The 23,536-nt window shown below is 37.8% G+C and overlaps 2 protein-coding genes across 2 annotated transcripts in view; one reads left to right on the top strand and one right to left on the bottom strand.

The window, feature by feature from the left end:
- The window catches only part of DNAH12 (dynein axonemal heavy chain 12), a 160,522-nt gene extending 145,579 nt beyond the window's left edge, over nucleotides 1-14,943 (bottom strand). The window contains exons 1-4 of the mRNA XM_081160004.1: nucleotides 14,765-14,943; nucleotides 9,085-9,159; nucleotides 8,773-8,836; nucleotides 7,954-8,156 (exon numbers count right to left, since the gene is read on the bottom strand). Of these exons, the coding sequence (XP_081016130.1) occupies nucleotides 7,954-8,123 (170 nt within the window). The 5' untranslated portion in view covers nucleotides 8,124-8,156; nucleotides 8,773-8,836; nucleotides 9,085-9,159; nucleotides 14,765-14,943. The remainder of the gene's footprint in view (nucleotides 1-7,953; nucleotides 8,157-8,772; nucleotides 8,837-9,084; nucleotides 9,160-14,764) is intronic.
- A 259-nt stretch (nucleotides 14,944-15,202) lies between these two features.
- PDE12 (phosphodiesterase 12) lies at nucleotides 15,203-23,223 on the top strand. The gene is made up of 3 exons (XM_081160675.1): nucleotides 15,203-16,624; nucleotides 18,585-18,663; nucleotides 19,176-23,223. The coding sequence occupies exons 1-3, from the start codon at nucleotides 15,317-15,319 to the stop codon at nucleotides 19,616-19,618; spliced, it is 1,830 nt and encodes a 609-aa protein (XP_081016801.1). The 5' UTR covers nucleotides 15,203-15,316; the 3' UTR covers nucleotides 19,619-23,223.
- The last annotated feature ends 313 nt before the right edge of the window (nucleotides 23,224-23,536 follow it).

Here is a 23,536-nt window from a genome sequence, read left to right as displayed (position 1 = left end):
CTGATGGTTCAGAGGAGGGGAAAGTTCACTTCCACCTAGAGATATCTGTAAAGGCTACAGGCTGCATGAACAAGTTAGCATATGCAATGAGCTTCAAATAAAGAAGAGGATTTCAGGTGGGGGTGTGGTTTTCCTGAGTAGATGGATCTAAAAATACAAAGACCTTAAAATTAGGAAGGCAAGGAAATGATCAAAGGAAAAAACAGGAGTAAGAAATAGTCTAACCTGCCCAGAGTTTATGAGACCAGATGGAGATAAGTTTGGAGAAGTGGATTGGAGTATTCAACCAAAGGCCTCAAACGGCAAACTTTTGTATTCAATAGACAATGGAGAGTCGCTGAGAGATTCTGAGCATGGGAACATTTTTAGGAAGAAAACCTACCAATTTGTAAAGGCCAAAGCAGAGAGGCAAAGGAGATACAGTCAGAGAGGCAAGAGGAGAACCCAAAGGAATTTTGAGGAAAGGAGGACCACCAGAACCATAAAATCGTAGAGTGATAAACTCCATAAAGACAAGGACCATGTCTATTTTGCTCACTGCTCTATCTACACCGCTTAGATAATGTCCATCAAGGTCACTAATATTTGTGGAATGATCGGAACTGTGCATTTGGAAAGGATCTCACATGTCTAGTTCAGTACCTTGATGTATGAATTACTACCAAAAATATCAAATCGAACCCCAAATGGGTGACGGGAAATAAACATTCATCACTTTCTGAAGCAGCCCAGTTTATTGTCAGCTAGCTCATATTCTTAGAGACAAATTTTTTATATTGAGTTGTAATTTATATTCTCTAGAGCCATTTACAAAATGTCATATCCTTCTTCTATGTTATCCTTCCAAAACTTAATGATACTTATCCAGTTCCTTCAACTATTCCTGTCAATAAAAGTGACCATTTATGGTAAGCTTATTATGTTCTAGGTATTGGCTTAAGGTCTTTATATATATAGATTTCATTTAACTCTCACAAAAACCCTAAGAGGCAAGCACTGTCCTAATCTCCATCTTACAGAGAAGTGAAGTTACCTGACTTGAAAAATTCACACAGGTAATAAGCTGCAATGATGGTACATGAACTGAGGCCTGTCTGACGCCAGAGTCTATGCTCTCACCCGTTAAACTGAATCACCTTCCTTCAAATGAGGTAGTTTCAAAACTCCTCACTCTCCTCTGTATTATGCTTTATCAGTGTCCCTCTTCTTTTTTTGTCAGTAACACATTTCTTTTATTTAAATAAAATCTATGCACAAAGGGAAAAAGTTAGCCTTTGTTAGTTCTTTGCATTAAGTAAACAATTCTTCCTCTATGAAACTCTGCTTTTCCATTTTAATAAATCTTTTCAAAATAACAAAGAAGGAAAAATATACAACAACAAAAAGGAATTAATAGCACTATAAGGATACTTATACCTTCCTCTGTATTTCCACCACATATTGTGAAAATTAAATTTGATCATAGAAGTGGAGGTTCTAGTTGGACTAATAGCAGTAAGTATCTAATAACCTGTCCTTTATTTTCTTTTAAATTAAAAAAAATTTTCAACTAAAGTTGAAATATTGACATTCAATATTTATATTCGTTTCAGGTGTGCAGCATAGTGGTCAGACATTTATATAATTTACAAAGTGACCTCCCCCCAATAAGTCTAGTACCCACCTGGCGTCACACATAGTTATTATATTATTGACTATATTCTCTATGCTTTACTTTACATCCCTGATCAGCATCTCTCTTATTAAAGTATGACCCCAGAATTTCAGGTGTTGTTTGAGCAGTGCAGAGTGAAATTTTTCTCCCACATTCTAGGCATTCCACATTTACTGAAGCAGCCTAAGACTGAATTGGCTTTTTGAGTAGCCTCATTTCCCTGTTGAATCTTACTGATCCTGACCAAGCTAAAATTCCAAAGACTTTTTCACATGAAATAAAAAATGGGCCTGGAATATTCTCCTTCCTCTTTTATTTAACCATCAAGGCCCAGGTCAGACTTTCCTTCACCCATCATTAATCCCTAAACAACTTAGATCTCAGTAATTGATATTTTCAAGGAATTTGCCTTATACTTTGGTATGCTAATTGGCACTAACTGGCTGGCACTGCAATTATCCAACATAAATATATCTAACTGCCCTGAGTTTTTTAATATAAAAATGCCACCCCTTAGTATTGCAAAAATTTCCTAGAGTGTGTTTTCTCCTATTGCTATAAATAAAAAGAGCTAGGAAGAATACATGGTGAGCCTTTTCTATTTTTGTTTTGTGTGTTAACAATAAAAAACAAGTAAACAGACAAAAACTGGATAATTTTAAAGGACTGTGTAAAAGTCTACATGCAGTGAAGGAGAAAACGGCAAGTCTGAATCAAGAGGGGGATAGTGGCCAAAGAAGAAATGGCTCATTCCTGGGACTCTGGAAAGCTACAAAATGATTTTGGCTCAGCCTAGTGTTCCCAGGAACTGATCCCAGCAGGGAGCCCAGTTCCGCCCACGGTTGGATCCTGTACATCCTGCCTCATTCCTGGAACACTAGTCACAGACTTTGCCCCACCTTTGAAACAGGGAAGACTACATTCCTACTGACTAACAGGAAAGAAAAAAATGGATAATCACAAAATCCACAGTCATTCAGAAAGATGTGTTTCTGGTATAAAAACTTTTAATTACAAATGCATTTTTCCCAAATAAAGCATGGCAATTCTAATATCAGAATTAATACAGCACTGTGCTTCAGATTTTCTAAAAAATTTTTTATAATCCTCACCCGAGGATATGTTTTTATTGATTTTAGAGAGAGAGGAAGGAAGAGAAACATTGATGTGAAAGAGAAACATTAATCAGCTGCCTCCTGCACGCACCGCAACTGGGGAATGAACCTTCAACCTAAGTATGTGCCCTGACCAAGAATCGAACCCCCTGGTCCACAAGACAACATTCAAACCAGCTGAGCAACCCGGCCAGGGCTGCTTGAGATTATTTTGAGGCAGGATTTTTTATTAAGCACCCAAATGAGAGGAGTACTGCTTACAGATCTGTACAAAGCACCATAAAGGTAAAATTCTGCCTTTAAAAAGTCATTCATTGCACTGGTCAGTGTGGTGCAGTGGTTAGAGTGTTGGCCCATGAACCAAAGGATCTTGGGTTTGATTCCCAGTTAAGGGCATACACCTGGGTTGCAGGTTCAATCCCTGGACCCAGTCCAGTGCATGCAGGAGGCAACCAATTGATGTGTCTCTCTCACATCTATGTTTCTCCCTCTCTCTTTCCCTCTCTCCTTCCTCCCTTCCACTCTAAAAATCAATGAAAAAAGTGTCGTTGAGTGAGGATTAACAAAAAATAATAACAACAAAGAATCATTCATTCACTCATTCATTCACCAAGAGTAACATGGCAGACACTGTACTTTGTGCTGAGATCTATGTCCTTAAGCACATCAAAATAAAGTAGAAGACAATGACAACTAAGAAAATAAACAGTACATTATGTTATAACATACTCTCTTCTCTCTGCTCATGACATCCTGCTCTTCTGCTTTCCTCCTGTCTCATTGGAGGCACTTCCTCAGTCTCTTTACAGGTTGGCCTTTCTCTGCCCAATATCTAAATATAATTCTTAAAGGCTTAGTCTTAGGCTTTCTTCTCCTCTCAATACCCCCCCTCCTTCTCTCTCTCTCTCTCTCTCTCTCTCTTGATCTTCAATTACTCCTCATAGCTTTAAAACTCATCTACATTCTGTGGACTCCCAAATTGGTATCTCTAGCCCAGGTCACTTCTCTTATACATCCAACTGCCTTGTTTACATATTTCCCCTTTAGATGTCACATAAGCACCTCAACTCCTAAAAAGAATAATTGCTTTTTACCCCTCACCCCACATCATTTCCTGGACTTCCAATCTGCTATAAATATGAACACTACCATCCACCTTATTACCAAAGGCAATCCGGCAGCAAGTCCTACTGATTCAGGCTCTGAAACATATCCCCTGTAAATCTACTTATCTCCTACTCCATTGTCTCCAGCCTTATCCAAACCACAGTAAGTTCTCATCTATGCTCCTACAAAAGCATCCTACCCGATCTCCTTCCCCTCCACCTCAGTCTATAGCCAGAGTGATATTTTTAAAGTATAAGTTGGATTTCATGTCATGTCCAAGTTTAAAACATTTCAATGGCTTCCACTGCATTTGAAATGGTATCTGAATTCCTTATCATGGCCTGCAAAGCCTTGCACAGTCTGCCCCTACCTCTCTCTCCATATCCACCTGATACCACTCTTCCCACAGCCCCTGATACTCTAGTGACATTAGCCTTCATTAATTACTAGAACACACTAAAAGCATTCATATTTCAGGGCTTTCATACTTGCTATTCCCTTTGCTACAGTGCTGATCCTCCGTTTATTTAAATGACAAGTTTCTAATGTTTCAGATTTCTACTTCAATATCATTTCCACAGGCCTTTCCTGAGATGTTCCTGGGAATACCTTTCCTATCACTCTCTATCTCACTATCTAATTTCTTCATAGTACCTATCTCCATCTAAAAGGTTAACATACTGTTTTTTCAAAAATATATTTACTGTCTGTTTCTTCCCACTAGGATATAAGTTTCTTGAAGACACAGTTCTTTCTGTTGTGTTTTCTATGATCTCCCCAGTAACAAGTAAAGCAGCTGTGTAACAGTAGGTACGTGTAACAGTAGGTACTTAATGTCTGCTAAGGGTATAAGAGAAATATGTAGAAAGGGTTAAAGATGCATTAAGAGGATTAGAAGAATGCTCTCCAGAGGTGGTGATCCATAAACTAAGCCTTGAGAACTAGTGTAAGGAATCAGGCAAATACTTTCCAGTGAAAGAAACTGTAGGAAGCAACTGTGAAATTTATTTATTTTTTAATTGAAAGATTGTTTAAAATTGATTTTTAGAGAGAGACTAAGGGAGGGGGTGGTGAGAGAGAGAAACATCAATATGAGGATGTGACATTGATCAGCTGCCTCTTGCACACCTCCTACCCAGGGATTGAGCCCCAAACTAAGCATGTGCCCTGATGGGGAATCGAACCAGCAACCCTTCAGTACACAGGATGACGCCCAACCAAGTGAGCCATATGGCCAGGGTTGAAATTTATTTTTTAATAAACCATGAAAAATATAATATATTCATGGAACTGCAAGTAGTTCAACATGACAATGTGAGAAAATGAAAGGTTTTAGAGTAAGAATAATACGTAACTCCTGAGGAACACCCATCTCTGTTCTCTAAGTCTACTGAAATGTTGAGTAGAATCTTAGAAATGAAGTGGGTAAAGGATCTCTAATAATACATAAACTAATATTGGTTAATATACCTTATAAATTTGGATTTAAATATGATTAGATGATTGATAAACTAATAATATAAATCTAAAAAAGTTATATAGACCTTTTAATAGACCTGTTTAATTGTAAGGTAAATAAAATGTGCAAAAATTTTTAATTATTAAATTAGCAACAATATGATCATCAACAATGTAACAAACAATAAAATTTAGTCAGTTGCAAAAAATATGTATAAATGAGGCAAACCAAGAAGGGAAAGGGAATTCAGAAAGAGAAGCAGAAATCCACCAGAGAGAAATTTCCCATTTTATAGTTCAGTGTTAGGTTAGAATCATACAGATAAGATCAATGTCTTTTTCTTCTTATTTATCCCCAGATCCCTGCAGAGTCAGGTACCTAGGAAATTCCCAGTAACTGCTGAATTAAACTGAACCACCCCTTTGGTAGGTGATACCTCAATTAGTTTTAATTTCCACTTACTTGGAGGGGAAAGGACAGGATGTTGGACTATATTTTCTTTTGTATGTAAAAAAAAAAATGTAAATAGTAGTAGTTTCAAGGTATCTTATAAAGGCCCCAGCGGGGTGGCTCAGTTAGTTAGAGCATCATCCTCATGTGGCAGCGTTGCAGATTCAATTCCAGGTGAGGGCACATAGAGAAAGCAACCAATGAGTGCATGGAAGGGTGGAACAGTGGGTCGATGTTTCTCTCTCTCACTCTCAAATCAATAAAGTTTTAATATAATCTTATTAATGCTATTCATAGAGGCCCAATTACTTGGTTTTGCTTTCAGGGACCAGTATGGTTATAATATATTAAGAAGAGGAATAGTATGGTGCTCAAAATATGTGAAACTTAGAACCAGATTGTAGGGTTCCAAATCCCAGCTATGTGACTTGGGCAAGTTACTTAACTTCTCTGCCACTCAGTTTACTCATCTATAAAACAGAGAAAACAACAGGACCCATCTTACAGGGCTGTTGGGAGAAGTACAGGTGAAGTGATAAAACAATGCTTAGAGCAAGTACTGATTAGTGTAAGCATTATACATCACCTACTGTCATTATGATTACTTTTTTGTTTTCCTAATTGAACTTTAAGATGGTATTTTGCCCATAAACAACCTACATAGTTAAAGCTTTTCATTTTTACTTTCATTATTAGATAAACACTTATTACGAGATAAACATTTTAATGTAAAAAATACTTTGAGGTACAAGAAGAAAATTTAGGTATTTTTTAATTGCTTTTAGAGAGAGGAACATAGGAAGAGAAAGAGAAATGTCAACGTGAGAGAGCAACATCAATTGGCCGCAATGTGCCCTAACTGGGAATCAAACCCGCCACCTTCTGGAGTAAGGAAGGATGCTCCAACCACCTGAGCCACACCACCCATGACAAAAGCTTAGGTTTTTATAACCTTCAAGTAGAGAGAGATTCTTTTATAAGGATGATGTCAGTGACAGAGACCAAAAAGAAAAGAAAAATGTGAAGTTCTCTGCAATTAAAAAACTTAAAAATTAAAAACAAATGAAAAATTAGGAGAATATATTTGGCACATTTTGTCAAATGATTACTGTATAATGAGCCCTGAAAAAAAAATGAGCTATGTTCATGAGTAGAGAGTTTACAAAGAACTAATACAAATACCAAAAACATATGAAAATGTTCTAACCCCAATACTAATTAGGGAAGAGCATGTAAAACGGTAAGGAGATCTTATTTCCCTTTCAAATTGTCAGATGATAAAACACAAATACCTAGTATTGCTAATGGTGTGGGGGAGAAGACACTCTTTAATACACTGTGGACATGAATGAAAATTCACATTTCCCAAGGCACTTCGGCAATATGTGAAAAATGTATATCTTGTTTCTAGGAATTTATCTTTTTAAAGATATATATATATATCTTTATTGATTTCAGAAAGAGGAAAGGAGAGGGAGAGAGAGATAGAAACATCAATGATGAGATAGTCATTGATTGAGCTCGAAACCCAGCCATGTGCCCTGACCGGGAATCGAAACCAGATTGTCTGGACCCTAGGTCGATGCTCATCCACTGAGCCACACCCGGCCAGGCTCTAGGAATTTATCTTAAAGACACAAAGGTGTGTGTAAGATGTCAGCTACCAGAATATTTATCACAGCACTGTAAAATGTTCAAAAAGAGGATTGATTGTATACTTTATGGTGTTTCTAGGAATTTATCTTTACAATGGAAAAGGGATTACAATGGAAAAGAGTCATTAAATATGATGTGGTAGCGTGGCTGGTGTTGCTGTGTGGTTGAGCGTTGGCCCATGAACCAGGAAGTCACAGTTTGACACCTGTTCAATGCACATGCCCAGGTTTTGGGCTCCTTCCTCAGTAGGGGGCGTGAAGGAGGCAGCTGATGAATGACTCTCAACATTGATGTTCCCCTCTCTCTTTGAAATCAATAAAAATATTTTAAAAATATGATGTGGTAGAAGTATACTTACTGACATAAAAGAACTTCACAATATATTTCAAATGAAAATACAAAGCTTATACAACAGGATGTTAAGAATGGGTGTATAAAGTTTTTTATGAAAATATGAACACATCATTTCACTTGCATTCTAAACGAGAATTATTTACTAATATGCTACTTACACTAACTGATTAATTGTCTTCTTCTGCTCCTTGGATCTTCTGTAATTCATAAGCTTACCATGTGTTGATGTGTCAACACCTATGTCTTTAGGGGGATGGACAATGGGGGGTAGCTTCAAGTTCAGAGCCTCCTTTTCTGCTGCAATGGCAGCTTTGTTTGGATCTGACATCTTGGTCCCGTAAAGATTAAAATACTCTGTACTCTGAGGAGAAAAAGTGCATAAAGCCATTATTGTAAAAACTAGCCTCAATATATTCATAACATATCTTATATATCAATATCCAAATTCTAGGCCTTTTTAGATGTTCCTCTCAAGTATGTTATTAGTCTAAAGAATGACAATTGAAATAAATGAGCAGGGATTCCTGTTAGAGTTCTAACTATCCACTTGCTATGAAAAGATGAAACCAGTCACTTCCAGGTTAGGGCTTCAGTTTCCTCAGGGATGAAATTGCAGTTCTAAAATTCTGGATTCAGATTTCCCCCAAGATGCAAATCACACCCATAACAACGACAACAAAATCCAGTTATTGAGGGTATACTCCCTCTTCCCCCAAACCAATTTAATTGTATCTTAGTTTTGCTACCTTCCTCGAAAGTGATACTCTGATCAAGCAAAAGTAGGCATACTTAACACATAGAAAAATCTAGAAAGTCATGTAAATGCTGAACAATTATCTGTGATACCAACTGCATTTACTGCAGATTCCCACAGAATTTGGAGGTTCCCGTCTTGAAAAAGAAGGTATTTCTGCTGGCACCCATTTCGCAGTCTCCTGCCCTGGGAGAGGGGTGAAAAACTGAGGACAAGGAAGTACCTGTCTGTTTTTCGGTACTTGTCAGCTGCGCAGATAAGTGGCAAACGTTCAATGAGCTTCTCTTCTGGTGAAAGAAAAAGGGAGAACGAGGAGTGAAACCTCAGGAACCCCACTGACTCCCGGCCCAGCTAGACCGGAGCCTCCCGCAGCAACAAAGTTGTCGCCATGGAAACGGCCGCGGTCGCAGTTGGAGAGATTGGGTAAAGGTTGCCTGGAGAGGCAGTCGCTGAGCTGCGACAGATTAGGATTACCTGTCACAACAATAACTCATTACTCAAGTAAATGGACGGTGAGTGAATGAGATATTTTTACCTGTCTTCCCTTGGAAGTGGTCCAGGGAATCAGAATCTTCAAATTGTGGAAAACCGCAAGACTGGAAATTCACATCTGTTGGGAAATAGATTTATGTAAACACTCTCTTTCAATGGAGTATCAAGTCTTCCAGTGTCCCACAGTAACTGCCCTATAAATTTGTAACTGATCAGCAACATAATTTATTTTGTTTCTATAATTGGTATTTATTTATACAGCACTTTTCCTTCAGGAAATCATTGGGTGGGAAAAAGTTAAGGCGCGTAAATTTTGTGAGTATGCTTGGAAAGAGAAATATGAAACTTTGCTATTTGAGGCTGCACAATGGATACTCTATCTTAATGATAATAGCCTAAATATATGTGCACAAATAAAATGGGGGGACAAATAAGTCCTGGGGGTGTATTGATGGCATAGTCATTCAACAAATATTTGAGCATCTTCTACAGGCCAGTCACCATGGAAAGAAATTTTTTTTTTTTAATAAGGGTATAACCTACTCTATTGTGTATGGCACACAATAGGTCCTCTAAAAATGTTATCTGAGTGAATGAACAAATTAAATATACTTGTAGCTTGCAAAAGCAAATTATCTCTCTATAGAAAACAAAATACATGTACGTGATGGTTCCTTGACATATAACTACAAGGACTAATGGGAGAACAGCAGTCTTTTATATAACACACATCTTCTCCCAGTTATTTAATCAAACACTAATCTAATGGTGCTGTGAAGAGATTTTGCAGATATAATTCAAGTCTCCAATAAATAAGATTATCCAGGTGGGCCTGACTCAATCAGTGCAAGTCCTTTTAAAAAAGAAGGTTTAGGCATGCCATGAGTCTGACTCCAAGCAGAAACTAACTCTACAATTACTCTTCCTCTCTGAATTTTCCCTTCCCAACAGCCTGCCCTACAGACCTTGGACTTGCCTAACCAGCCTCCACAATTGCAAGAGCTAATTCCTTGTCATAAATTCATATATATACATATACATGCATACATATGGATACATATGGGGATATATACAGTATACTGGTTCTGCTTCCCTCATTAAACCCTAATACAATGTATGCCTGTTTTAACAGCATAATTTATGTACATATAATTTACATGCTCTAAAATTCATCATTTTAAAGCATTCAGTTCAATTATTTTTAGGAAATTTATAGAGTTGTGCAATCATTACCAAGATCCAGTTCTAAAATATATTTCCATCACTGTAAAAAGTTCCCTTGGGCTCATTCGCACTCAATCCCCACTCCCACCTCCAGCTCCAGGCAACCACTGATTTGCTTTTGGTCTCTACAGATTTGCAGTTTCTGAACATTTCATATAAGTGGAATCATATGTTATGTAGACTATTGCCTGGCTTCTTTCACTTAATGATAATACGTTTGAGGCTTATGCACGTGTAGTATGTAACAGCTCATTCCTTTTTATTGCTGAATAGTCTTCCATTATATGAACATATCACATTTGGTTTATCCATTCACCAGTTGATGGACATCTAGATTGCTTACAGTTTGGGGCTGTTATGAATAATCCTGCCATAAACATTCATGTACAAGTCTTTGGGTGAACATACATTTTCATTTCTCACCATCCATAAAAACCTAGAGTGGAATTGCTGGGTTGAATAGTGTGTGCTTAACCTTTTAAGACACTGTCAAACTGTTTTTCAAAGTGTCTGAAAGGTTTTAAATTTCTTCCAACAAAGATTTTCTCCTATATTTTCTTCTAGTTTTACGTTTTACATTTTGGTGTATGGTCCATTTAATTTCTATATGTGGTGAGAGGTATGGATCCACGTTTTTTTGTGTGTTTTTTTGCATACATATATAATTGTTCCAGGACAATTTGTTGAAAAGGTTGTTCTTTCCCCGCCTGAACTGCCTTGGTGTTGTTGAAAAAAATCAATTGGTCATAATGTAAGGGTTTATTTCTGGACACTCAGTTCTACGCCATTGATCTACATGTCCATCTTTATACCAATACCACACTGTCTTGATTAGTGTAGCTTTCATAAGAATGGCTATAGTTTTAAAAATGGGTAGTGTTAGTGCTCCAACTTTGTTCTTTTATAAATAGAAGTAATTTGGGGATGAAGGGGGTAATGGGGAGAAGGGTATGGGGGGGATAAATGATGATGGAAGGAAACTTGACTTGGAGTGATGAACACATGAGTGTGCAGATGATGTGTTGTGGAATTGTGCACCTGAAACCTGTATAATTTTGTTAACCAATGACACCCCAATGAATTCAATAAAAAGGAAAAAAAGAAGTAATTTTGACTACTCTAGGTCCTTTGCATTTAAATATAAATTTTAGGATCAGTTTATCAATTTCTGCAAAAGAGGCAGCTGGGATTTTAATAAATCTTTTGCTTTGAAAGAAAGAAAAAATATGTTAACAGAACATAGTTCATTTGAAGCTTAAACTCCTTCCTTAAAAGCTCTATTTCTGAGTCTAAGGGTCAGAAATATTATTTGTGAGAGCAGATTATTCATGAGAGCTGAGTCTTCATTATTTAAAAGTACTTAAGGTTATGACACCAAAATGTGATTCTATAATACTATACAAAAAGTTTCATCTACTTCTTAATAGAAATGTTGAAGATGCTAAGAGAACTTATGAGACTAACTTACTATGCTTTATACTATTCATTGTTTATTTCAAAATTAAAAAGGGGATTACAGGGAAAATAAATAAATTCATATGTTTAAGAGTTCTTCATGGACCTAAACTGTGATAGGTTTCACCTAGGTTCTTTGATTGAATTTTTTCAAACTAATTTTTCTTATTGCTGTTATACTAACATTATACCTTATATTAAATGATATAGTTACATCATATATTAAATATACTATGCTATATAGTATATAATATACAATGTCATCATTATAAATTACAATAAATATATTAAAATATAAGAAAGACATAGCACTGTTGGTGGGAATGTAAATTGGTACAGCCACTATGGAAAACAGTATAGATGTTCCTCAAAAAATTAAAAAAAGAACTACCATATGAGCCAGCAATTCTACTTCTGGGTAGATATACAAAGAAAATAAAATCACTGTCTCAAAAAGAAAGCATAATGCTGCAATAAACATGCACCTCCATGTTCACTGTAGCATCACTTATTATAGCCAAGACATGGAAACAACTTAAGTATTTACTGATGGATAAATGGAAAGAAAAAAAAGACAATACAAAATATATAGATACAGTTATATAGATATAATAGAATATTATTCAGCCATAAAAAAGAAGGAACTCCACCCTGGCTGGGTGGCTCAGTTAGTTGGAGTGTCATCCCATACACCAAAAGGTTGTGAGTTTGATTTCTCGTCAGGACACATACCTAAGCTGTGGGTTCGATCTCTGGTCAGGGCACATACAGGAGGCAACCGATGGATGTTTCTCTCTCACATAGATGTCTCTCTCTCTCTTTCTCTCTCTCTCAAAATCAATTTAAAAAACATATCCTTGGGTAAGGATTTAAAAAAAAGGAAATCCTGCCATTAAAACTGAATCCATAGATACAGAGAACAGATTGGTGGTTGCAGAGGAAGGGGAAGGTGGCAGGGCAGGGGAGGACAAGAAATGGGCGAAGGTGGTCAAAAAGTAAGAACTTCCTTCACAGTCATCAATGCCACTTTAATGATTTGTTTGTGCCTAATAAGTTTTTTTCACAGCAGTCTAACCAAACATAATTAAAATGGCTGATTATGCTGTCGATTCTCAAAAAAACCAACCAAAAAAAAAAAAACACACACAAAAAAACCTAAGAGCTTCCAGTTACAAGATAATCAAGTTTGGGGATGTAATATATACCACGGTGACTATAGTTAATGAATTGTATTGTATGTTTAAAATGTGTTAAGAGAATATATCTTAAGAGTTCACATCACAAGAAAAAGGGAAAAAAAATTAACTGTGAGGTGATGGATGTTAACTAAACTTATTGTGGTAACCATCTGGCAATATATACATATAACAAATCATTATGTTGTATACCTGGGACTAATACAATATTATGTCAATTATGTCTCCATAAAACTGGACAATCTAAAAATCAAAATTTTTTAAATAAATAGAAGAAATTGGTCCCTTAAATAAAAAGCAAATGGAACCCTGGCTTTACCCTGATGTGATATCACTAGGTACTACTCAAAGTTTCTGAGTGCTATCACTCAAAACTGCAGTATCAGGTTGACCTTAAGTAAAAAAAGATAGAAATATATTAACAGTCTGTGCCGTTTACTGACGTTATTAACCAAAGTGAAAGTAATCACAAGAAACTAGTCTTCACACACTAATCTTTGCAGATATACGTGTAAGTAACAAGAGTAACTCCATCAACCCTAACTTTTGATTAGTGAAAGTTAGCTTGTGCTTCTTGGTATGGACTGAGAATGGAAGAATAAATAGATTTCTATTAGCCCCTTCCCCTCTTGGTATCAGTCTTTCAATCTCTAATTTTAATTATATAATTATAATTTATATTTATCATGTACATAATTACAATTTAGCCTCATAAATATATAGCTTCAAACACACCATTGATTATGTATTATTTTCAAGTCTGTTAAGTTCAAATTAAGCTTTCTATGGGAAGTTGTGGCACTTTTGGAACATTTTCAGACACTTTCTCTTGAAAGAACTGACAAGATAGTGAAAAGAGAAAGGTACTAAACCATGGTGGAAAAGTGGAAGGGTATACATTCATAAATATTTGTTTCTGCATATGAGTCAGGGATAGAAGGACTACTACTTTTATTCACTACGGGTATATTTTAACTTTTCAAAAAATACCAAAAAAAACAACAACACCTAAAAGAAAGGAATATGACACTTCAAGGCATCTGTCTCAAAACCAAGATTAAGACTCTGCTATAGGGTTAAACGAGATAAGTTTGCTTGAAAGAAAGTTACACGTTCTAATAGGGCTTTTATCTTTAAATAAGTTGATTTAAGATTGAGTTCTGCAAAGGTGCATGAAGAAAAATGCTGGGGATAAGAAAAATGTCATTTTATTGACTTTTATCCCCATGTTGTAACCCTAGACTACACACACCCCATGCTTGTCGCCTGTCAAATGCTTGGTGGGTGGGGGCAGGGGAGGGCAGGAATAGAAATTCCGAATGACTGCCAAGTCCATCCTTCTTTTAGAACACAGTTCAAAAGGCTTATTTGCCTCTTGATAAGCCAGGGGGGAATTGTATGGCTTATTATTAGATAACCAATAAGTATTCTACTTGTAGAATAAGATAGTATATACAAGCAGATCATTTGTCCTGAAAAAAAGACTTCAGTTTGTTCTTTGAATCTTCAAGGGCTTTTCCCCCCTTCAGTTAATCACAGAATACTAGTTATATTAAATACAAAAATCACTGTTTCTTGAAATACTTTCTCCATCTGGCTTTCAGTGAAGCTACACTTGTTCTTCTTACTCACTGGCTATTCTCAGTCTCCTGTCATTCACTCAAAACTGTCTGTGTGACCTTGAACTGGCAACTTAATCTCTCCGGGCCTCCCAACCGAAAAAGACGTTTCTAGCATCGTCACCGCTCACTAAATGAGTTATCATATATTGCTCGTTACTAACTACCACAGAGGCTGGCGCGGCTCGGCACGTCGGCGCTCGCCCGGCCGGAGGCGAACCCACCACACCTCAGAAGAGGGCGAGCAGTGCCGGGAACGCAGGAGAGGGGCTTGAGCAACGCTCGCCACTGCCGAGCCTGTCCGACAACCCGGGGGCAGTTCCCTACGCCCTCGCGCGGTTCAGGCCAGAGGCCCCGAGCACCAGACGACCGGTTCCAGTCCGGGCGAGGCACCGCCTCCTTCCGGGAAGGGGCACCCGTCACCGCCCAGCCACTTCCGGCTTGGGGCACCCTCCCTGCCATTTCTAACTGCACTTTCGATGAAACTGTGGTGTCTAATATTTCCCTCTGGCGCCTCTATATTTTCCTCACTTCCCCCTCTTTGTGACTCAAGTTGAAGGTAAAATTTAATCTGGGAGGTATTAAAGACAGGCGTGGCTATGAGAAAAAAGAGCACGTGAGCCGATCTGGCGAAAGTGCCTGGCAGGAGCACATCCGCCCTCTCCTCGCCGGCCGGAAGTTGCGGGACTGAATGGGTCTCGGAGCCGGTAGCTGTATCTGCTCTGTTACCACCTGAGGCTTAGCGGCCGCCTGTCCCGTCAGCCGCTGGGCCACCAGGTTCATGTGGAGGCTCCCAGGAGCCCGCGCCGCGCTTCGTGGGGTCCGCGGGGCCGTGGAGCGGCACAGTCGGGCCCAGACGGCAACTGAGACGGCCACGGGCTCGATGGAGCGCGCTGTAGTGCGCTGTGTGCCCTCCGAGCCTAAGCTAAGCCTGTCGTTCGCGCTGGCCGACGGCAGCCACAAGAACATGCAGCGCGACCAAAGCGAGCCTCTGGGTCGAGCCCTCAGCCGGATCGCCACCAACGCTCTCAAAGGCCACGCTAAGGCGGCGGCGGCCAAGAAGAGCAGGAAGAACCGGCCAAACGCAAGCGGCGGAGGGGCCTGTGCGGGGCCTGGGCCCGAGCCGGCTGCAGCCTGCGAACCGGTGGTGAAGCTGTACTACCGGGAGGAGGCAGTGGCTGAAGACGTGCTCAATGTGGACGCCTGGCAGGACGGCGCGGTGCTGCAGATCGGGGATGTCAAGTACAAGGTGGAGCGCAACCCTCCCGCCTTCACCGAGCTGCAGTTGCCACGCTACATCATGGCAGGCTTCCCGGTTTGCCCCAAGCTCAGCCTCGAATTTGGGGATCCCGCCGGCTCCCTCTTCCGCTGGTACAGAGAAGCCAAACCTCGGTCTGTGGAGCCTGAGGGAGGGGGCCCCTCGTCATTGTCTCCCTCCTCACCCTATCCTAGTTGGACTGAAACGGGCGTGGACGAGCGCGTCTACACCCCGTCCAATGCCGACATCGGACTACGGCTCAAGCTTCATTGCACCCCAGGCAATGGGCAGCGCTTCGGGCCAAGCCGGGAGTTGGAAAGCGTGTGTCCAGTGGAGGCCGGGCCCGGCACTTGCACCTTTGATCACCGGCATCTGTACACTAAAAAGGTAACAGACGACGCTCTCATCCGCACTGTCTCCTACAACATCCTCGCGGACACTTACGCCCAGACTGAGTTTTCGCGGACCGTCCTGTACCCATACTGTGCCCCTTACGCCCTGGAGCTCGACTACCGCCAGAACCTAATCCAGAAGGAACTCACTGGCTACAATGCCGACCTCATCTGTTTGCAGGAGGTTGACCGCAGTGTGTTTACAGACAGCTTGGTGCCGGCCCTCGACGCCTTTGGGCTGGAGGGAGTATTTCGAATCAAGCAGCAGGAAGGCCTGGCTACTTTCTACCGCAAGTCCAAGTTTAACCTCCTTAGCCAGCATGACATTTCTTTCCATGAAGCCCTGGAATCCGACCCACTTCACAAAGAACTGCTGGAGAAATTAGTTTTGAACCCATCGGCACAGGAGAGAGTGTTCCAGAGATCGTCTGTCCTTCAGGTAAAGTAGCTCCGCCAGTCTTTTTAAGTACTCGTCCATTTCTAGGGTTCTGGAAGGGGAGTAGGGGTGGGGTTGGGGTGGGGCAGCTTCTAATTGAGATGAAACCATCCAGATTTTACTGAAAGGTGTTTGCTCTTTTATCTTTAGCACAAAGGTTAACACTCATTCATTGAGCAAATACTTATTGAGCACTCGGGCGTGCTGAGCACGCAGCAGGCTGCCTTCAACTAGACTCTATTAGTGCTTACAATCTAGTGGGGGAGAGACATGCTAAATACAATAATAATGCTAATAGCTAATATTTTCTTACTACTTGCCAAGAACTGTTCTGACACATTCTAAAGTACTTAAGTGTCTGACATGTTTTACAAAGTGCTCCATAAGTATTAGCTATTATTTTAATTTTTGGTTCATAGTAATCCTGCTATGAACCCAGTAGTTCCCATTATTCAGATGTTATCCTTCCCATTTCATAAATGGGGAAATGGCCAAGTTTACTTGCCCAAGTTCACACAAATGTAGAGCCAGGATTCTTACAGTTATAATATTCCATTGTTAGCTGCTTCTTAGCTTAGGCTATCTTAGTTTTTTAAAACATTTTGTGTTTGTCCAGAGGTTTTAGGTAATTGGTTTTGTTCACAGTAAGAAAAGTAGCCACCATTTTTTTCAGCACCTACTGTGTTTCATGCACCTCATGTAAACTCATTTAATTGAATCCACACCATGGTCTCCCTTGAGGGAAGCATGATAATTGCCTTTTTTTTTTCTTCTTTTTTTTTTTTACCAGTGATGAAATTGGTTTAGAAAAAAGTCTCTTTTTCCAGATCACACTGCTGTAAATGGTAGAGTGGGTATTCAAATCTAGTTCTACCTCACTTCAAAGCCTGCTCTTATCTCCATCTTTGGTGTTGTCTAAACCAAGAATATATCTAAAGTATATTTTTTTTATATTACCTGTATATGTTGGGCTGTTACTAAAACATGTTACACTTTGCCCTATTCACTTATACAGTAGTCCTCCTAAACCATGATTTTGCTTTCCTTGGTTTCAGTTACCTGCACTCCAAAAATGTCAAGTGAAAAATTTCAGAAATAAACAATTCATACATTTTAAATTGCCTACTGCTCTGAGTAGCGTAATGAAATCTCACACCTTCCTGCTCCATCCCACTGGATGTGAATCATCCCTTTTTCCAGCATATCCATGCAGCATAGGTTACCTGTCCATTAGTCACCCGGTAGCCATCTTGGGCATCAGATGGACTGTCAGTGTCACAGTGCTTGTGTTCAAGAAACCCTGATAGTTGCCTAACACTGTGCCACATGCCTATGTCTTCACCTCACTTCATACTTCACGTAGAGTGCAATACAATATTTTGAGAGATCACATTACTTTTATTATATATATGCAGTGTTATAATTGTTCTATTTTATTATTAGTTATTGTTAATCTCTTACTGTGCCTAATTTAAAAATTAAACTTTATCATAGGTATGTACGTATAGGAAAAAACATAGTATATATATAGGATTTGGTGTTTTTCATGGTTTCAGGCATCTACTGAGGATCTTAGAATATATCCCCCATGGATAAGAGGACACTACTATATTCAAAAACTCTTAGTCCTGGCCAGGTAGCTCACTCATTTGGTTAGAGCATCATCCTGATATGCTGATTGCAGGTTTCATCCCTGGTCAGTGGGCACATACAAGAATCAACCAGTGAATGCATAAATAAGTGGAACAACAAATCAATGTGTTTCTCCCCCTCCCTCCCCCTAAAATCAATTTTTTTTAAATTAAAACTTTTAGCAAAAGATACATTTCACAATCATGATCATACTTTATCAGTATGGGAAGGATATAGAATAAAATGTTAGTTCATCATATAGTCTTAGATAAAAAACGATTCAGGAGATTGGCAGATAGCAACTGAAGTCTCAGCACTTTCTGTGTTTTAGGTTTCTGTTCTTCAGTCTACAAAGGACTCTTCTAAAAAGATATGTGTTGCTAATACCCATCTCTACTGGCATCCCAAAGGTAGGTTTTATTGGTTTTCACAAGTGACCTAAACATGGTAACTTAAGGTCAATAAACCTGTTTTACACAAATATATATTTTTCTTTCCATTTTGAGATATAATTGACATACAGCACTATACAAGTTTAAGGTATACAACAATGACTTGACTTATATACATTGCAAAACGATTACTGCAACAGGCTTATCTAGATACCAATAAAAGGTGGGGCTTTTTTCTTGTGATGAAAATTTTCAGGATTTACTCTACCAGCTTTCAAATATACCACACAGCAGTGATAACTATACTCATCATGTTGTACGTTAAATCCCCAGTGCTTATTTATCTTATAATTAAGTGTGTACCTTTTGACCACCTTTATCTAATCCCACCCCCACCCCTGGCACAGTCACACACAATACACATCTTGAATGTCAGCCAAATGCTGTAGTTTTTGTCTTCCTTTTTTTTTTTTTTTAACTTAAAGGCAACTTTAAAAAGTTACTTACATTAATGTTTTTTATATTCATAGGTGGGTACATTCGTCTCATTCAAATGGCAGTTGCCTTGGCTCACATTAGACATGTCTCATGTGATCTGTATCCTGGCATACCAGTTATATTTTGTGGGGACTTTAATAGTACCCCATCAACAGGAATGTATCATTTTGTCATCAGTGGAAACATTCCAGAGGATCATGAAGACTGGGCTTCCTATGGGGAAGAGGAACGATGCAACATGTCTCTTACCCATTTCTTGAAACTGAAAAGTGCTTGTGGTGAACCTGCTTACACAAATTATGTTGGTGGCTTTCATGGATGTCTGGATTACATTTTCATTGATTTAAATGCTTTAGAGGTTGAACAGGTGATTCCACTACCTAGTCATGAAGAAGTTACCACCCACCAGGCCTTACCTAGTGTTTCTCATCCCTCTGATCACATAGCACTTGTATGTGATTTAAAATGGAAATAGATTTGTGTTTAATGGAATTTAAGTCTACTTTAGTAAGGGAAATTTAATATAAATCAAAGTTTATGTGTAACCTTCAAAGAGGAAAACTAGACATTAAGTTCTTAGTTCTTACCCTCCCAGTTACATTCTAGTGTCTCCATTACATGACTATTCATGATCTTTGCATAATATAGTTTCTGTACCCTTTTATTCCCCTACACTTAGAGGAAAAACAAATATATTTATGACTGGCAGGGAACATTGAATTATTGTGTACATTTTATAAGTACTTTTTTTTAGCCTCATAATTAAGAATTTTGTAAAAACATTTGAATGATGCTATAATTTTTCTATCATAACACATTTCCAATTGAATCATGTTTATATAATTAGGGGGAAAATGCATATAAGTTAAGGTGAGAGGCCTAAGTTCTAATACATGGGAGGAATAACATTAGGGCCTACCTCTACCTCAATTTGGTTAGCAATTTAATACAACTTCAGAGCTTTAACAAAAGATTAAAATATACATCACCAATTGTTATTTCTTCTCATCTTTCATTTTTCAATTAACAGTTTCATTGTCTTCTTTTTAGGATTTTAGTTAAGAGTATGGTACAAATAAACCTATTCATATTCTCTTTCTTACCGCAGCTCATTTTAACTTTTAGGATGCAAGCACAATTGAATATTCAAAGTGAATGACAACAAAGTCAACTTGATCCCTTTTTCTTTAATTACTCTTGCCCATGAAAAATGTTCATAAATTAACAGGGAATTTGACCATGTGATCTTAGAGAATACAGCACAATACATTATGAGAAACTGCCTACTGATATGGGCTTTAAATTTTGGATGAACTATTAAGCATTTCTATGCTAGCAGTATTTTTGAAATTGTTGGTTTTATAAATAGAAAGGGCAGTAGTGGGGCTTTTGAGCATCTCGTAAATAAACTATTCCTTTTATAGGCCTGAGCATTACAGTTTGAGTTACAATATTGTATTGAGGTAAACATTGTATATATAATTTATATACTGTAAAAAAAAATTTTAATATGAAGCCAAACTTTCTAAAATTAGAAATTACAGTTTTACTGATTAGTGTCTAGCCTAGAGTGGTAACCAAGCTTTTCTAACTCATTTATCACCATACCAAATCTGTAATGTTTTAGCTGTTGCTCTTTTGATGTTCAGGAAAACCTTAATGTTATCTATCTCATTTCTGCATTTAATTTCCAGCTTAGATATTAAAAGCCCACCCACTTCAAGAAGAGCTCTGATTTTCCACAGTTGTAAGAGCCTTTGTTCCAAATTCTTTCACTTCTAAACATAACACCATAAGAACTTTACTCTTTTAATAAGTAGCCTGTACTTTCATATTCTGCTCACTATCCAATGTATTGTTAATTCTTAGTTTAGTAAGTTTGAGAATGAGAGGGATTTACATCCACTTCAGATTGAACCTTGAAGTACTTAAAAGTACTTGGGGGGAAAACTAAGGTGGCAGTTTCTTGGGATTTTTTTTTAGAAAGAGCTATAAGTGAAAAATTGACGTTACCAAATTGTGCTTTCCTAAATAACATTTTTGAGAGCATTTTAACATCAGTTCACAGATACATAAATGTTAAAGCCAGAATCTGATTCTTTTACAAAAAAATTTTTAATTTGTTTTTGGTCTGCTTTCAAACAAACATGTTGATAGGGCTCTTACAATAACTTGAGAGAAAACAAAAAGCTTCTAAGCAAAAAGTTAAACACTCTGAAAGAAAAAATTGTAACATGATATACTCATGCCCACAAGAAAAACATGTAGGTCATATATTAACATGGCTAGCCTAGCAAATTCAACTCTGGTCAGAAAAACTAAACACTTATCAAACATTCCACATCTGGAATCTTTATATTTGTTATTTGCTGACTAAACTGTGATCAGATTGTATAGAAGCATTTCAGAATATTTGAATATAGAATATTATGAAGTGCCACATACTCTGGTTAAATCTTCAGTATACAGATATGTTAGTATGATTCGAGTCTAAAGGTAGGGAACACTAAGAAAACTGAATAAATAGCATACCAAAATTTCCTTGTGTTCATTAGAATAAAACATTCAGAAGTTTTGTGTTTAAAGCCATCTTTGTGACTGAATTTTTCAATTACATTTGGATTTTTAGTACATTTACTTTTAATAAAATAAGGAGTCTAGCAACTCTGTGGTGAACCACATTTTAAGATGTAATTAGTTCTTGCTGTAGGAATTAACATTCTAAAATTTTATATTGATTATAAATAAGAATTTATAGAACACATAATCCTGTTCATTGAATTTTGGCACAGTTGCCACTAAACGTACACACTGGTAGTTCATAATTTATTAGCAAACAAATCATTTCTGGCTATAATATAATATTCTTTAAAATTCTGAATACTAATACCAGTTGTTTCAAATTTCCAAGTGATGACTTTTCTGACATAAGACCTGATTATCATCAGAATGTGGTGGTTTCAGTCTGGAGGTAGATCTCTGAGGAACATAAATAAAAGGGAGAGAGGGTCCAAAGAATATTACTGTGGGGAGATCTCCTTGGTGGAAACTGACACCTTTAGATCTCATATTCTCCAGCTATGAAATATAGGCAGAAGTTCCCTACAAACTAGTTTGAGACAAAACCAAAACCCGTATGTAATGAAGGGTGAAAGTTTGCACTACTAGTTTATCAAAGGCCCACATGACAACTCAATAGGGAAAATCTTTCCTCTAAATTACAGAGTCAACACTGATTTTCTAAACAATTCAAAAACATTTTGTTTTGAAATTTTTGCTATTTTGCTCAATATAGTACTAGAAGGAAATGTTATCTAGATTTCATTTGGGGAGGTGAAACACCTTTGAGAGCTTTCACTGGTTTGGGTAATATTCCAATTCAAAAAGTCTCACTTTATGAGAAAGTCCATGCTTTAACTTATTGATGGTATTAGAGCTGTATTTGGGTGGTTTTTAAGGCTAATCCCTGATGTATCAGTACTTCATTCCTTTGTGTGGCTGAATATTATTCCATTGTATATACCATATTTTGTTTATCCAAATGGACATTTGGGTTGTTCCTGCCTTTTGGCTATTGTGAATAATGCTGCTATGAACATTTGTGTACAAGTTTTGTGTGGGCACGTTTTTAATTTTTCAGTTATAATCTAAGAGTGGTTGCTGGGCCATATGGTAATTGTGTTTAACTTTTTGAGAAGCTGCCAAAATGTTTTTCACAGCAGCCACACAATTTTACATTCCCACCAGCAGTGTATGAGCTTCGATTTCTCCATATCCTCACCAACTTATTTTACATTTTTAAAATTTTAGTCATTGAAGTGGATGTGAGGTGGTATCTTTACTATGTATTTTAAACTTTAGTCCGATTAGTTATGGTGTTGCAGTCATGAACTAGATTATTCACAATGGATTATACAATCTCCTATGTTTTTCCAGACAGCTCATCTTCAGCAGTTCCTACTTTTACAAGCTTGTGTCAAGTTAGGTCAGTCTCGTTGCTTCTTTTGAAGATTTGGGAAGAAAAATGTTCTACACACACACAAGTCCTGGAGTGTAAATAAATTAGAATTAGAAGTCTAAGATTTAAAAAAAAAAAAAAGTGGGTCTACTTCAGTGATTTCAGAGAATGAATTTGCTAATTAATGTTGGCTTTTAAATGCTTTAGCCATGTTCCACTATTACCCACCACTTTTAAAATCCCAGTTTAGGTTCAGTGTAGCAGCAGATAGCAAGAATGCCTAAATAAATACTAATTCCTGAGAAGACTGAGCTATCACTGAATATACCTTACCAAGTTATAATACATAATTATAAAGAGACTAAACTCTGATTATTAAAAACCTTAGGTTTTGGAAAGAAACCTTAAATTCAAGATAAGCTTTAAAAAACATAT

The sequence above is a fragment of the Miniopterus schreibersii genome, assembly GCF_964146895.1.
Source record: "Miniopterus schreibersii genome assembly, chromosome: 15".
NCBI lineage: Eukaryota > Metazoa > Chordata > Mammalia > Chiroptera > Miniopteridae > Miniopterus > Miniopterus schreibersii.
The sequence above is the reverse complement of the archived record's forward strand: the minus strand, read 5'-3'. Positions and strand labels throughout refer to the sequence as shown.